This window comes from Protopterus annectens, chromosome 5.part0 (assembly GCF_019279795.1).
Source record: "Protopterus annectens isolate FY-2018-M chromosome 5.part0, PAN1.0, whole genome shotgun sequence".
NCBI classification, from domain to species: Eukaryota; Metazoa; Chordata; order Ceratodontiformes; family Protopteridae; genus Protopterus; species Protopterus annectens.
Genome location: NC_056735.1, coordinates 749,616,406 through 749,634,564, shown reverse-complemented (window position 1 = coordinate 749,634,564; position 18,159 = coordinate 749,616,406). Strand labels below are relative to the sequence as shown.

Genomic DNA, 18,159 nt, shown 5'->3' with positions numbered 1-18,159 from the left:
CCATTGCTTAGCCAGACAAGGGAGCAATAAAAACATTGAATTCTTTTGGTAGTCACTTCTCTACAAATCTCAAAGACCGGTGTTTTGGGACAACCTCTTGCTAAAAGCATACTGGTTAAGTTGTCACACTCCCTTAAAAATAAGCCATCTTCTGACACCATCCTTGCCAAATGTACAGATTGGCTTTTAACAATTCCTCTTTTTTGGTGAAAAAGAAGGCAAATAATGTAATGCAACCTGGAGTTTGAATATGTGTGTTTCCTAAAAATATTTGTAATAAACGTTTTCTTATTGTAGTCTTTAGTTATTTCTGTATCCAAGTAATTAATGTTATCTATGTTGGTTGCATAAATATACTTTAAAAAATGTAGCAGTTGAGTTAACACAACACATAAATTCAACAATACTATTAGGCGAGGAATTCCAAACAATATAAATGTCATCCAAAAATCGGGTATATAAAACCCACAACAGACTACAAGAGTGGGTGAAATAAATTTCTTCTCCCACTGCAGCATAATAATGTTAACAGATACAGGGGCACAGGCAGCCCCCATAGCTACTCATTTAGTTTGCAGGTAATATTGTTCCTCAAAAAAAAAAGAAAAAGAAACAATATTTTTCTTCAACACTGTCTCCATCAATAAAACTAAAATGTTAATTTTACTTGGTGAGAAATCTGTAGATTCAACAAGAAATTCATGGAACCATTCTATCCCTATATCATGGGGAATTATGTTAAAAAGTTTAACCACATTAATTGTAAGGAAACAAAGGTCTTTGTTATAGATAACTTCTTTAAGTTTCAATAAAAAGTCCTATGAATCCTAACACAAGTATTTAAAAAATGTAAGTGAATGTTTTCAGGTAAGGCCAGTAAATGTGACCAGAGGGCGAGTCTTAGATCTACCTGTATTAACAATTGGCTTCAATGTCGGATCTTCTAAGTTTTTATGAATCTTCAGAATTCTGAACACGGACGATACTACAGAGACTTGTGTATTCAAAAAAAGGTACATCTTGAGGGAGATCTGCCCTTGATCAACAAAGTCTTTCAGTAAAAAAATTGATTTTTAAGTAGGAAATATTTGCACAGTTTATGGAAGATTCTTCCAGAAACCATCACATAAAACACATTTATTTTGATGACGTAATCATTTTAAACATAATGACTACCCCCACCCTTGTTGTGCTTCATATCTTTCAGTTCCCTTTATAGTGTAATTCCTTTAATAAACAGTATTCAGAAGAAGATAAATTGTTTCTACATTAGATTCTTTCTTGTTCAACAAATGCATAAAGTCATATTTACAATGTTTTTCAAACAATATCAAGGACAGGTGTAGTGGGAAATAACCATCTGATATGTACTTATTATGTTAACTAGAGCACATGTGGCCCATTTAGTACAGACACTCTAGTTTTGTTCCCCTAGGAGATGTTTTACAACACTTTTACCAAAACCTTTTCCAAATTACTGTAATGGGAAAACATTGCAAATCAACAAGATCTTACTGAATGTCTCTTCACTTTAACGGTGTTTTTTTTTAATTTCAGATGCACACAAAACTTAATGCGACATAACATAATCACTCCTGCATCAGCCTTTTGAAGTAAACCTGGATATCCATATATATATATATATATATATATATATATATATACAGATCTCTTTCTCTTTCTACACACACACACACACACACAACATATATATATATATATATATATATATATATATCTATATATATATATATATATATATATATATATATATATATATATATACATATATATATATATATATATATATATATATATATATATATATAAATCTATATTTTATACATCTACATATATCTATCTATATATATATGTAGTCTGTTTCGATGTCTATATCTACAACTATATCCATGGGTGTTAGTGAACTTACTGAGTGTGTATAAGGTGGACAGCTGTTTAGTCAATTGCATAAGCTTGACTAGGCAGCTGATCAACAGGTATGTGAGACTGCACAAACAGGGGTTGGGAAATTTGCGCTTATTCCATGTTTGTGGGATCCTGGAGTTAGTATATTTAATTAGCAGGGGGTATGGTAAGGTGCAGGGGGACTTGCATCCCTGCAAAAGTTGATGATTTTGTCTATTTAAGAGTTAGATTGTGCATGCGCTAAGGCTGTTTCTTAGCACATGACTAGGATTGTGTTAGTTACATTGTTTTCAGACTTTTGTGGATGATATTGCTGCACTCGATGTTGGATGTTTATGTAAAAAGTAGAAGAATAACTAGAACTGGTCACCCACATATCGAATATCGATATCCTTTCATGAAACTGCAGTTCAGTAAACAGCAGACATAACTTTAGGAGGACTTATTTTAAGATATGAAAGTTATTATTTTGAACTAGAAGGGCTGTCTAATTTGTTAAGCCAGCTATAAGCTGTTAGTTTGGAATGATGTATTTAAACAGGTAATTACAGAAAGGTTCATTAACATATGCTGAAGTGTTTTTATGCCGTGACAGCTGACTGGCTTATTACCAAAAATATGCTGAAGTGCTTTTATGACATTACAGCTAACTGGCTTATTACAAAAAATAACTAAATAAAATAAACACCTACTGTGATTTCAGTGAAGGTCTTTTTCCAGAGCTTTCCTTCTGTAATTAATCTGTATGAAAGTATAGTTGCCAGGCATTAGGCAATTCCTGCTTTATTGATTGTTATTATTACACTATTTTCTACCTTAGCAGTGACACATTAATATTGCTTTTTATGTCTTCAACTGTAATCAGCTTTAATGATATATGTTAAGTGCCATCTTTACATCAGGTCATGCCTGAAAAGATTAATTGTATCATTAAACTCATGCAGTTATCAATGGCTGCAATTAAAACAAAAATAATAAAATTAAAAACTTCCCTTGGTAAACAGTACAACAGAGTTTAAATCGGAGATGCCGTGAGATTCTGAAATAAACTTGAGACATATTGTACAATAATAATTTTAGTAATAAACTACTTTCTCTTACCTTTGGAGGACTTTCAGATCCAGGGTACTCTCTTTGGTCCAGTTTTTTCCAGCGCTGCATTAGTTTACTAACCATTGGGGTATTAAAATCCACTAACTGGAATCCTGTTACATTAGCTCCTCCATGCATAAATCTCTCCAAAGAAATATCTTTGAAGCCCTGTAACAAAGAATAATAAAAGAAAATGAGTATATCCACTGCAAGTACAAATTAGCAGTTTAGTGGTAAAGTAACATTTTCATAGTGACATTCTCCTTCTGCACAAATTATTTGAAGTTAAAGGAACAAATCCATTATAGCTGTTTAATTCCAAAAGAGAGCATTTAAAGACAAAAATAAACCGAGAATTTTAATGACCTCATTACTCCCAGAATGTTTTTCCTAGATGCTATTTTTATGGCGGAGGCTCAGGTTTCCTTATCTTGCCTGTGGCCGATCACTATTGTGTGAGCCACTGTGGTTTGCCACCTTCTGTGATCTTCATACATTTTCTCACCATGCTTATCATTCAGCACAAAGGATGAGCACTCCAACAGCTCGCAGACAAATTGATTTAATGCAGTCCAGCAGAGAGTTATTATTCAGAATATCAGGATTTCTACAAGCATAGAAAGTTAGATTGCTTTTACAGAAATCATCCGGTGAATTTTCCATTTTTTCTTTCTTTCATTCATTCATTCATTCATTCATTCATTCATTCATTCATTCATTCATTCATTCATTCATCCAATCATTTGTTCATTTGTTCATTCATTCAATCATTTGTTCTATTATTCATTCACTGGGTCATTCATTAATTCATCTAATGATTAAGATTATTCATTTTTGGGCTCTTTGGGGTGGATGGATGCACAGTTTAGCATGCCAATAAATACAGCTTAAAACAACAAATAGCTTAAGAGACACTTGAGGTAAGAAAAAAAAGAAAAAAAAAACTCAGCAGTGAAAATACATGTGCGTGCGCACCAAAAGTGAATGGACTAAGAACTGTACTCATACCAGCAGTCACAGTTCAGCACAAGATGTTGTGTAATATGATGCTGTCTGTGGTACCAGAATACTTTAAAACTTGGGCAAAGTGGAGAAATAAGGTAAGTGTCCACTCTCACATTAGGGTCTGCAGCACATAATAGAGACACACCGATAAGAAATACACTAAATGGAATAAGAAAGGGATGCAGGTGAAAGTCAAAGGACATGCAAATTAACAAATGTTTAAAACTGGTTGAACCACTTCACAAAAAACAAAAAAAATGTTGGAATATGATAACCACACACAGCAGGCCAATGAAATACAAGCCAAAATAACTTTAATTAAAAGACAACATGAAAATCTCAAGTCTCTAGTGTCTTGGCTATTACAGCCTTTAACAGTGTATACATTCTATTATACCATGACCCCCCATTAATATTCCAAAACGTGCACGCTGATTGGCCAGCGTGCACGTTGTAAATCGACTTATACTAATGGAAAAAGGTCCGGTCGCCCGGACTTTTTCCATTAGTACAAGTCTTTTTTTAAAACACTGTCTCGCTATGTTAAAAGAGTTTAACATAGCGACACAGGTTTAAAAAAAGCAATGGAGATCTCCGTTGCTTTTTTTAAAGCTGTCTCACTATGTTAAGCTCCTTTAACATAGCAGCACAGTCTTTGAAAAGCAACGGAGATCTTGCTTTCTCCGTGGCTTTTTTTAAACCTGTCTCGCTATGTTAAATGGGTTTAACATAGCGATACAGCTTTAAAATAAGCAACAGAGATCTCCGTTGCTTATTTTAAAGCTGTCTCGCTATGTTAAACCCATTTAACATAGCGAGACAGGTTTAAAAAAAAGCAACGGAGAAGGCAAGATCTCTGTTGCTTTTTACTGTTTCGCTATGTTAAATGGGTTTAGCATCATGAGACAGCTTTAAAATAAGCAACGGACATCTCTGTTGCTTATTTTAAAGCTGTCTCGCTATTTTAAACCCATTTAACATAGCGAAACAGTAAAAAAGTAATGGAGATCTTGCTTTCTCCGTTGCTTTTGACCACAGCTCTGATGTACTGCATAGGCATGTGCAGTACATCAGAACTGCCGCGGATGCCAGGCAGCTGTGGAAGGGCAGCAAAGAGGCATTATACAATGCCATTATTTAAGAAAAGTAATTATTTCTTTTCTTAAATAATGTCATAGTATAATAGCAATAACCTACTTCTGGGTGTGGGTAATGCGGGATTTACCCACGGTTGTCTTTGTTTGGTCCCTTGGGCTTCGCCCTCGGGACCAAACCACTCCAACCATGGGTAAATCCCGCATTACCCACACCCAGGCGTGGGTTATTGCTATAACACTTTACCCCTCCCTTATATACCCATTTCATAATATAATTATGCAATAAAACAATCAAGTAAAACAATCAAACAATCGAGATGCTCATTCTAACGCAAAGCAAACATTTCCAAGTGCATTCCTGATTCAAGCCTCTAGGGCTCATAGTATCAGACTTTAAAATTAACATAGTTTCTTTCTTTATTACTAAATATTTCACTTGTTGATTAGTCATAAAACTATTAATTTCCACTCTATCTAGTACTGTAGTTTGCAACCCTTCTGGGTTCCCATTATGACACTCATTAAAATGAATTGCTGTAGGACTAACTTGCCTGATTTTTTTGTATCTCTTATATATTCCTTCAGCCTGCGTGAGAAATGCCTTTTACTTTCCCCAACATAAAATTTGCCACATGGACATTTCAAGCCATATATTACTCCCTCCATGTTGCAATTAAATATTTCACTACATTGAAATGTTTTTCCATTAATACTTGTAAAATCCTTCACTATATACTTACAAACACTACAGTTACCACAACTTAATGTCCCTTTGATATTTACCTGCTTAGTATTTGTCATTACAGGCATCCTGAATTTGCCATGGACCAAAAAGTCTTTTATGCTTCTGCCTCTTTTGAAGGAGAAGCCTAACTTTTTATTCTATAAAAAATCAACATCCCTTTTTAACATATTCCAAAAATATTTAACTTGATCTATGACTTTTTCAGAAAATAGGGTATAAGTAGATGTAAAGTATATACATTCTTGTTCATTATTTTCTCTCCTGCAACTTTTTTAATTTTTTCTAATACTATTAACTTTTTCCATTCATTTCCTTACATCTTCTTCGTTATAACCCCTCATACAAAATTTTTTGAAAGTTTCATTCATCTCCAGCCTAGCTTCAACCGAGTCATTGCATAACCTTCTCACCCTTAAAAATTACCCATATGGGATAGGTTTTATGGTATGTGAAGGGTGACAACTTTCTCCATGTAAAGCATCATTTGCTCCTTTAAACTTTCTATGTATACTGGTTCTTAAATGCCTTTAAACTTTCTATGTATACTGGTTCTTAAATGCCTTTAAACTTTCTATGTATACTGGTTCTTAAATGACTTCCTTTTATTCCCCTTATCGTTGCGTCTAGGTAATGCATCTCATTACCCATTTGCAATCGATCAAAATGAATTCCTTCATCATTCTCATTTAGTTTTTTAATAAAAATCTATTACTTGACTTTGTCCACCTTTGCAAATAAATATCAAGTCATCAGTAAACTGAAAATACTTTTTCAAATATTTTAGAAAAATTCACTAGTATAAATATATTGGTTTTCAAATGTCCCATAAAATGTTGGCATATGTGGGGGCAAATGCTGCCCCCATTGCCATCCCCTGTAGCTGTCTGTATAGGCTACCATTAAATTCAAATATACTATTGTTTAAACAGACCAAAATTAAGTCTGAAACGTATTGAGTTACTGGAGTATCCCCCAAGTAAAATGCTATAGCCTTAATCTCATCTTGATGTTTTATATTAATATATAAGCTAACTATGTCTATTACAATGAAATACATATCCTTTAGCCACTTTATATCCCTAACTTTACCTAAAAAGTCAAACACGTCCTTAATGTAGGATGGCAACTTTTCTACTGAAGGTAACAAATATTGATGTAAAAAACAGGCTAAATTGTGTAAAAAATATTCACAGGCTGAGACTATAGGTTTTCCCAGGGGGTTAGACAAATCTTTGCGGATATTGGAGACACAAAATAATTGAGCCATTGTAGAATTTTTTATCTTAAACTTGTGTTTTACATACTCATAAGAAAAATAATGAAGCCCAAGACCTTTATTTATTAAATCAACATATTCCCCATCTTCTTTCCTATACTCATCCATGTCCACTTTTTTCATAATCCTGTTTGTTTTTCAAATGTGTGTAACACGTGGTTAAATATCGAGTATAGTGTAAAATAACTAACTTGCCACCTTTGTCGGCTGGCTTAAATATTAATTTTTTTTTCTGACAAATCATTTAAACATTTCCATTCACTTTTACTTAAATTATATTTAACCATTTTAATATTTCTAAGAAAATAATACAATTCCTTTTCAATGTTGTAATTAAGTGACATGCCAAAATGTCTTATACTTTCATTTCTTTGAGGGGGCATAACATCACTTTTCACTTTAACATTCTCTGTATTCAGTTTACAATATGCATTGACTTATCTCACTAGAATGACATGAAAAAAAATTTTCATCACTACAATCAGACTATACACTTGCATCATCACATAATATAGTTGTATTTTGTTTACCCTTAAAATTGTCCATTAGATGCAATTTGCGATTTAAACAAAAAATGTCCCCCTTTAACTCATGTAATCTTGGCAAAACAGTTAGTACACATTTTTGGCCTTTGATTAAAACTTCCAGTTCACATTCTGACAAAATATGGCCAGACAAATTAACAACATAATCAAGTTTAGGTTTTACAGTCACATTTAAATCAGTCCCATTTACCTCGCTTAACTGACCGCTGATAGTTGCTTTGTTCTTTATTATGTTCTTGCCCATTCCAGCTCTGTTTACAGTTCCCTGGAGCTCCATGAAAAGTTTTCATGTAATTCCCATTCCCTGGTAGTGGCAAGACTGGATATTCATCCAAATCAGTTTTACCCTCCGTCATGGAAGCTCTGCTTTTGCCTGAGGTGTACGAACGCCCACTTCTATTTATAATGTTTCTTCCTCCTTCAAGCTGCACCCTCTGATGTCTCATCCTGGGACTGGTGGACACTTGGAAGGCACACTTACTGTCATAATCACGCAAATCCCTGAATAGTTTGTTCTTTGTCCCTTCTATAACCTCCTTTTCATACACCAAAAGTTTTTCATTAGTCTTTACTAAAAATTGTTGCAGCACATCATTAGTTGTTTTATTTGCAATGTCCTTACGCACTTCTTTAATTTCCTCCCTCAATTTTTGCTTCTTTAACATATCTCATTCCACTAAAATGCAAACCCACTCAAGGCTGCAGTTATGCGCTGAAGCAATCCATCTTTCATAAAACACTTTGATTTCCTCAGAAGTCAAGTCAAAGGAAGTAGAAGGATTTTTCATTGCTCGAAGTCCCCAAGGAGTCACTTCGAGATTACATACCTTTGAAGGCTTTGGAGATTAAGAAACACAGCAGTCTCCTTAAAAATCAGCTTTTCAGCCCATGTATACATTTCTCGTACCTCCGGTGTTGTTGACACTTCATTCTTTTTTCCAATGACCAAAAAAGGATTTTGCTGTCGATATCTCCTCTCCTCTTTCCATTTGTTAAATGCCATGGATATAGCTTCCACTGAACTGGTACCTTTGTCACGATTTTGGGGGTTCATTGCTGCTCTTGACCCACCAGCTCCACCGCTCGTAGATACCAGAAAGTTATCTATGGACTTCTGAGTTAAGTCCATTGCAGTTTCTCTGAACACTCTCGGCAATGCTGCAAAGGAATCACTGGCCATAAAACAAGTTGAACCATTTCACAAAAAAATAAAAAATGTTGAGGGTCTGCAGAACATAATAGACACACACCGATAAGAAATACACTAAAAGGAATAAGAAAGGGATGCAGGTGAAACTCATAGGACATCCAGATTAACAAATGTTTAAAACTGGTTGATATAAAATGATACACTTTGCAAAAAGTCCATTAAATATTAAACAGGGTTTTCATGGTAGTTGATATTTTGATGATGATGATCATGATGTGTGTTTGTATGTAAAAATGCAAAAGAGGTGTGTGTGTGTGTGTGTGTGTGTGTGTGTGTGTGTGTGTGTGTGTGTGTGTGTGTGTGTGTGTGTGTGTGTGTGTGTGTGTGTGTGTGTGTGTGTGTGTGTGTGTGTGCGTATGTGTGTGTGCTGTGTGTGTGTGTGTGTGTGTGTGTGTGTGTGTGTGTGTGTGTGTGTGTGTGTGTGTGTGTGTGTGTGTGTCTGTGATGGGAGTGTCTATGTGTTGGAAGAGGGGAATACAGGGCCATATATTATGACTAACCTCACCTTCATACTAGTGAGATAATACCTGCAAACCGAATGTGTAGGGGTTGCTGGGTGTGAAGACAATGGAGGTCAAAGTATGCAAACACGGGTGATTTGAAAGGCAGGTTGTCGAGCAGATCATGACTAAGTGATTTGTGCACCTTGGCTTTACATTTTAGTGGCAGTAACTTACACAAATATGTAGTATGGTGAGGTGAATAACTGGGGCTATCTGCAGTGAGTGAGGGAAGGAGACTGTTTTCAATTAAGAAGCACTGATAAGAACCAAGGTAGGAGTGCACAGGTACTGCCAAGGAGTTACCTGGAAGTTTACTGCAGTGAACTAAGCAAGAATGTATCTTATCTTCTGTAAGGGGAATTACATCTTATGTTGTGCAGAAAAGTAAAAAGGCACTCATGAAAAGAGATAGGGGAAGGGGTTTCTTGTTATTTTTACTTGACATAGAAGAAAAAAATACTTTCAGTGGAAGAAGCTACCAGTCTTATGATACACTATTTTCCTGATGATATAATTTTTGGGGGGAGGGTTGGAGTTTCCTACATATCTAAAATATATAAAATATACAAAGTTGGAACAGATATTCAAAGCAAAAGAACCATTTTTTTGGGGGGGGGTGGTAGTGTATATTAACAGCCTGCTGGAAAAGAATCACACCTCAGGAATGTAATCTGATGTTTACTTGAAACATCATTGGGATACAGCATCAGAAAAGAAGCTTTGTATACAACAGGCAAAGACATTTCCAAAGATTATTTGCTTAAAAGAAAGACAGCAGAAATGGAACTTGGTCTGGAACACAACTCTGGGATACTTCATAGCAAAAAGAAAAAAGGGGAGTGTTACAATTTAGTCACATGATCTAAAGCCAAGAGTGCGAAAGCAGAGTTCCATACATTTCTCCAAAATTGAAGATAATAGGTGGCAGTAGTCACTACAAGGAGGTTTGCAGTTTGAACTTGTAGATGATTGTTTACATTAGGGTGTTACAAGAGGTACTGTCCTCCTGCATAGGTGGAGTTGAGGACTTTCACCTTGAGAAAAAAAATCACCTTTTTCCTGTTTTTTTTTTTTTAATTAATTAATTAATTTATTTATTTTTATAGGGGGTGTAATTTTGCACCTTGGATTTGTATGGCCAAAATGTACAGAAATATATTTCAAACATGTATCACTTAGATTCATTTAGCTATTGGTGGATTTTTGGTATATTAATCATCACAACATTTAAAAGATGTACATTTGAAGCTGGCCAATGACACAGATTGCTAAGGTCCTATGTGTGAAAATGGTCCATGACACAGATTGCTAAGGTCCTACATGTGTATCAGGCAGTTTAGATCTGCACAGTGGTTTTGCTGGACTTGTTGACTTTGTGGGATGGGACTGAGTGTCCAATTTCAGTTTGCCACTTCTAGTGGAAGGTTGTGATAAGATCTCTCCAACAGAAGTCTGCCATTAGGGGGTGTGCACAGGTACTGCCAAAAAATGCATTCCACTGCTGCATTAAATATGTTGGAGCATAGACCTAACATTAGTTCTGTATGCCTTAGTTTGACTGTGTCACAACAGAACACACACACACACACACACACACACACACACACACACACACGCACATATATATATATATATATATATATATATATATATATACACATTTATAATACTCTACTGTACACCTATATATATGTTCTTCTCTATACCTGTATATATATATATATATATATATATATATATATATATATCAATTCTACTTTGCTTTATACCTGCATTTGTAATATATCTAGACAAACACACACACACACACACACACACACACACACACACACACACACACACACACACACACACACACACACACACACACACACACATATATTTTTTTAATATACTTCTCCTCTCCTTATACCCTTATGTACATTCTACTCTGCTTCTCTTGCTTCAATGTTTGTTTTTCCTGTTACTGTATTACTGTATTTGCCTCTATGTTCTTTTATCTGTTTGTACTTATATCTGTACAATCTACTGCATGTTGCTGCATTTTGCTAGTTGCCCATGCAGAAACTACTTGTTAACAGTGCTCTACCTCTTTAACAAACTCAAACAAATAAGTAAATAGTTAAATAAATAAATACTTCACAGCCTGTACCTGTGGGTTCTCAACCTTGTGGAAATTGTTTGCATGGTAATTACATATGAGAAACAAAAGATTTTGAACTGCAAAACACTGCAAAATTACTGTAAATTAGACAGTTGGTTACTTGCAGCATGGAAGAAGTGGTCGATATTGTACACTGCATATGTGCTGCTTTTACATGAGCAAGGCTGTGCAGAAGATGAGAACTTCTATGCATCTGAGAGATAGAAAATGTAAATGAGAAAGGGGTGTACTATATAGAAAACTGCTGGTACCTACAAGTGCATACTTCATTTTGTTGGCCTAATAGCTAATGGGTATGTGTAACAACAGACAAGTGTGAACAGAATCTTGGAACTAAAAAAGTTGTGGAATTTGGATGATTAGTTTTGGTGCACTGTCTCCACTGAGGCTAAATTAATTTTTGTTGGAGAATACTACCTCCATATATTTATACATCTACTATTGTCAAAAATGTATGTTGATTTTGCAGCAATTTTAAAAATATAAATGCGATGTTTTGACAGTCAGAATAGTTTTTAAATATATGTCATTATGTTGAACTACCACCAGATACTATTATAACTGCACATTAATTTTATCACTACTATATCACAGCATGTTATTAATTTATTTGACTAGCAGATAGTAGCAATACGGGTTTGTACATAGCAATACAAAACAAGGAAACCCGGTGCCCATTTTCGGAAGAAGGTCATCAGGTCACTGGAAGTTTTTTTATCAGTTATGGCGTTCTCTGTATTAGATTATGGGTTACACCTCAATGAAATAAAATATAGCATGTTACATTGTAACTATGACTGGATATTACTTAGATGTGGACTACAACGAGCAGAAATAGTGTTACTAAGTATGTAAACACAGAAATGTAAAGATTCCATTTTGGGATTCCCCATTTTTTAGTTATAATTAGAAAACTGAAGTGGGACAATTATGACAACTTGTTATTTAATAAGAGGAATATAAATTGTTGCGCTACTGTGGTTACTAAATAAGAAAGTACTGAGATTGCAGAGATGCTGCTTTTCAACTTGACTTTTCTTGGTTGCAATGAGTAGCACTCTGAATATTGTATTTTGTTGCATATCATCAGTAGATGACAGCAAAGAATGTGCACAACATTAAGCAGGGATGAAATTTTGTGTTATTCCCCCCAAAATAATAGCTTAAGCAATTATGATATTACAAAATAATAATAATATTCATTGGCATACATAAATGGTGTGCAAACTGTAAAGATGTTGACGTTATTAGGTAGATAATGAAACATTTATAAATATTTATGATAATATGATTTTATAGAGTATGTATGCTAAATATGTTTTATATTAATTGGCTGTATAGTCTAGATAGTAGGGTGTTGTCACACATAGTAAGCTGTGTGAATCAGCTGTGGTGGCATGTGTAACGTCTGTCCTCAAGTTATTTTTTTTTCACTCTTCATGTTTCATTATGTTGAAAATTATAACATTTCATTATAACACTATTCATAAAAATATCTAGCAAGTCAGCAATAAACCAGCAAAAAAAAAAAAAAAAAAAAACAATAAGCATAGTTGATAACTGTGGTTAATGTAAACAGAAAAGTCAAAACATTTTTAACAGACAGGCTTGACAATGGTTTCCTAGGGACATAAGTGGCAGCCTTGAGGATGGGATCTCCCAGGTGTTTTAGTTTGATATTTTGCCACCAAGGGGGGTTGGTAAATACCAGTCTGCTCAGAACATTTAGATATGGAAAGATGGTTCCTGACCCTGCCAAAATAGCCCCCTCAGAAATATTTCAGCCTTAATCAAAATTATGGCCCAGATTCGGGAGTTCTCCATATATTTCCTTTTTGAGCCTGAGATGGGTTTCAACATATGTAACTTAGGGGGCAAAGGCCTACCTTACATAGAAAGCTTACACGTTTTAATCTCTATCCACCAGGGTCCCAGATTCGTTTATGAACCTGAAGCTTAGTATTGGCCATAAACACCAGAGACATTTCAGAAATACCAGTGGTGGTCTCAGTTTCATTCTGGCCTGGATTAAGTGGACTGCATTTACAGCCTGTGTGTAGCTCTGCATATCTGTCAGCCCCAGGTCACCATATTCCTTAGACATCATCAAATTTTATTTTGCTATGTGTGGATTGTTTACTATCCCATACAAAGTGCATTACTCCTTTTTGAATCTGCACCGTGATTTTGTGAATCTGTATCCTTGGTAGACACTTAGTTGTAAACAGAAATTTGAGAAAAATAATCATTTTTGTAGCTGCTATTTTGGCTAGCACTGGTAAATTCAACCTCATCCATGTATGAATTTTGCTACATGTATATTCCAACTCTTTGAGTAATTTCTGTTCTCTGGGAAACAGGATAATATGTGGATATCCAGGTAGTATTAGCATTGGCAAATTTTAAACAAATCCTCCCAGTAGGGGCTTGAGACTACTGGAAGCATTGTTCAGGGATATTAGTAGGAATTTGGTATGGTTTACACTAAGTCTCTAACATTCAGCAAATTAATGCAGAAACTTAAACATTTCTTTGTGTTGGACCTGTGGCTGTACCCAGAGGGTGCAGTTGTTGGCAAACCAGGCTGTTTTTTTAGTCAACCCATCCCGAACTTTAATTAATACCCCAATGACCAAACTACTAGCTAAATAGCAAGCCTAGTGCTTCTGCTGTTAAGGTGAACAGAAATGAGGACAAAGGACATCAATGCCTGGTTCCTTTGAAAAGTTGAAAACAGTGTGGAGTAACACTGTTAGTAACCACCTGCACTAGCGGGCATGGCATGTATATTACAGCTTATAACAAGCCAAAAAACTTTCAGGTATTCCAAACCACTGCAGAACATTCCAAATAAAGTCCCACCACAGTGAGTTAAAGACCTTGTTAAAATCTAAAAATAATGCTGCTGTTGAGATTTCTGAGTACTGGCAGGGTTATTGAATATTTAAAAAAAGCCTTATTAAGGTCAGTATGTGTAAAACCTTGCTGTACTGTGGAAATCAACTGTTTTATGACATTATTCAATCTCATTGCAATGACCTTTGCCTGTATTTTTGTTTCAACTGACATGAGCGAGACAAGATGATAGCTCTATGGTTCGGTTTGGTCTTTTTCTTCATTTAAGAAAGTTTTAATACTGGTGATTCTAGCACTTGGTAGAAGTATGTCTGAGCTTAGACTGGTGTAGCATAAGTATAGCAAAACCACAGCCAGTTGGATCTGAAGGAGTTAATAGGCGTCAGCTGATAGACCATCTGGTCCTGTGTGGTCTTACCTTATTTTAAAGCTTTGATGGCACTGTTAATGTCCCCTCGGATGATCAGTACATCTGAGATTTTCCTCACTCCTCATTTAAAACAGGCCAGCTGACATCCCAGAACAAATTTCCAAAGGAATTCTGGTTAGTTTCCCTAGGCTGTTGGTATACCCCTATAGAACTTAAACATAACTGCATCTATGCCTTGAGATGAATATACTAACCTACTTTGCTCATTTGATAATGCATTAATGACTTTTTGTTGTCTGTGTTCTCTGAGGTGGAGATCCAGTAACTCTACTGAGGATATTTTTTGGACCCAGTATGATAATTTCACGCTTATTCCAAAACTGATGCTGTAACAGATATCCATTTTTTTTTATATCTAAGAATGGAGATCTCAGTATAAGGGGCTTTGTCCTTACACTGCCCTCTCTTGTACCTGCCAACCTTGTCTATCTGATACCAGGGATAAACGGTCCCTCAACAGTTGCTTCCTCTCACTCTGTCACAGGAATGTTGTGTACACCAGCAGTTTATCTTTGAACATACCTCACCTTATCCATGTTCCAACTAGCCCAGCCTCCATTGTGCCCCAATAGGTGTCCACACACTGTGTTAAGGCAGAAGCTGTAACAGGATATTTAAGAACCAAAGGGTCAAGCTTAGCCCTGCCTGAGTTAGAGATGTGAAGCAGCTTCACCCCACTTAATGTCAACATACAATGATCAGAAAATACTGAAGAGGATATATAGCAGACTTATATTCCCTCTATCAAGGTATGGCTGACTAGAAGCATATCCAGTTGCGGAGAATAATACGAGAAATCTGGGAATCCTGGACAAATAGCTTGCCAAATATTTACTAAATGGAATTTCTTGACCAAAGCCCAGATTGCTTCTTGGTATCATTTTAATCTGGTTCTAGCTTTAGGGGTTCTATCAAAAACTTAATCTGACACAACATTAAAATCCCTAGCTTTGAAAAGTGGTAGTCAGTGTGTCCACAGTTTTCATATAACTTCATAAAAATAAGTGAAGGGCTGCAAGACGTCTTGCTTTGGGCCAAGGAAGTTCCTAATCAGCAAATCCCCCTCAAATGTGAGCACCTTGACTACAGCCCGCCTACTGTTATTATCCACCAATGAGTCATTTTTATGGACAGCCCTCTATCATCTGATATATGTTTTCAACAAAGCTTTCTGAGTAAGAAGACAATATTAAAATGTTATTGATTGATTCATTTGTTTTTTGAAATTTCTGATACCTAATGTATTCTACAAATGACAGCAGGAAGCTTATCATGACAATCAAATGACCTGAGGAAGGGAAGCAATGGATGGTCCATTGTTCCATCCTAATAAGCATAAATGTACTGATTTTCATATCACATACATAGCTACAGGCAGATTGCAATTTTTTTTCAATTCTGCTACTAGGATGTTTCTGGCATGAGGGAGAAAACCATAGTTTCTGGTAAAAAGCCACACGGGCACATACAGGACATGAAGACTGCACACAAGGCATGCTTGCCAGGAACTAAACTGGAGCAAAATCAGCTCTGATGCAGCTGTTCTAACCTCCTGTAGATGCCACTCTGATACTTGCAGAACAACCTTTCTGAATATAAGTTTTCAAAATGGTATATAATAGTAAAGCAAGCTGCTTTCTTGTACTTTGTAAATTGTCTAAAACACAAAATGCTTTCTGTAGATTATCTTTTTCTCAATAACTTTGGAGTATATGCATTTAATATACTGATGAAGGCTTTGTGCAGAAAATGGTCTTCTGTGAGACTATGGACCAAAAATAACATCAATTGCACTGTATTAGAGTGCTGTGGTGAGTACTTTTGTGCTGCATGGTGTTCTTGTATATGCATTTAAAACATCTTAGTATGTTCGTTCAGCTATCACTACTGAATGATATTTCAGCAGTTTCTGTTACTACAACTTAATTCTTAGTCTAATAAGCTCTGGCCTTACCTCAAGGTACAGACATGGCCTATTATGCATTAAATGTGATTAGGTACACTGATCTATGATTGTTGCAAAATAAATAAACATGACTTTTGTTTTCATTAGTCAAAGTTCAGCCTTTTACTGTGATTTCATTACAGTTTACACCTATATGTAAGAACATTAAAACAGATGGTAAGCATAAAACACCATGTAGATTAAACTTAACAAGTTTACATGTAATACATTAATTCTAATGAATGAGTGTTCTGGTCAAAAATCCAAAATCCAAAATTCTGAAATATAAGTTATAGCCAATGAGTGTTCTGGTCTAAAACTGAAAATTCTCTCAAATCTTGTGTTTTGCCCGTACTTAAGCAGTTCCAAATTCAAAAATGTTATGCTATTTTTCCAGAGCAAGTAGAAAAGCTGTATCCTTCCAGGAAGAGTGCATTGTATTTCTACCGAGACATGACGGGAGATTCAGAAATAGGGCAAAACATTTTGAATTAATTTGCAAACATTATGACTGTTATGACACATTTATACATCTACAGTGTCAGAGACAGAGGATGAACAACTAAATATCATATGCTCATATGTAAAACATTCAATTTCTGGAATAGACCAAATACCTACAGAATATTTTAAACTGAAAGCCCTTACTGGCATGGTGGGAGACAAATAAGTAAAAGCAATTAATTGTAGAATGCACAGACTGGCAGTTTACGATTGATCAAACTAATTAAAGTCTGACTGCAGCATTGAAAGTACCCAGATGGGCTGCCCTTCAAGAAATTAAAGATTTGTTCTGCTCTGTAATTGAAAAAACTCTTAATATTTTAAAACTGAGCTCTGAACTACAACTTGTGCGTTCATAAAGAGGATGTTTAAATATTTATGACTAACTACTTAGAGAAGACCTTTTTTCATCTGTAGCGCTTTTTGGTGATTTACATTACCGTATGGTGTGATATCTGTCTCAGAAATCTGTTTCTGAGATATTAGAAAGCAGATGCTTCTGCACCCATTGCCTTGTACCGCATTCATTCATAATGACTTTGTTCTTGTCAGGGCAACAAATGATAATGTCGGAAATCTATATCTCTGCCTCTGTCTTATCTATCCATCAATTTAGCTATATGTTTGTGTGTGTGTGTGTGTGTGTGTGTGTGTGTGTGTGTGTGTGTGTGTGTGTGTGTGTGTGTGTGTGTGTGTGTGTGTGTGTGTGTGTGTGTGTGTGTGTGTGTGTGTGTGTGTGTGTGTGCATGTGTGTGTGTGTGTGTGTGTGTGTGGGGGGGGTTCATGTTTTTAAAGGATGTTAGTATGTGTGAGTTTTCCATGTGAGTGGTAAAGTAAGAACTATCTAAGGGGATAAATTTA

General features: G+C 35.5%; 1 protein-coding gene across 8 annotated transcripts in view; it reads right to left on the bottom strand.

Annotated features, from left to right (window-relative positions):
• Positions 1–18,159, bottom strand: part of GRIA4 (glutamate ionotropic receptor AMPA type subunit 4) — a 2,450,678-nt gene that overhangs the window by 923,071 nt on the left and 1,509,448 nt on the right. For all 8 annotated transcript variants that reach the window (XM_044072595.1, XM_044072594.1, XM_044072591.1 and 5 more), the window contains exon 6: positions 3,028–3,186. In XM_044072595.1, the coding sequence (XP_043928530.1) occupies positions 3,028–3,186 (159 nt within the window). The remainder of the gene's footprint in view (positions 1–3,027; positions 3,187–18,159) is intronic.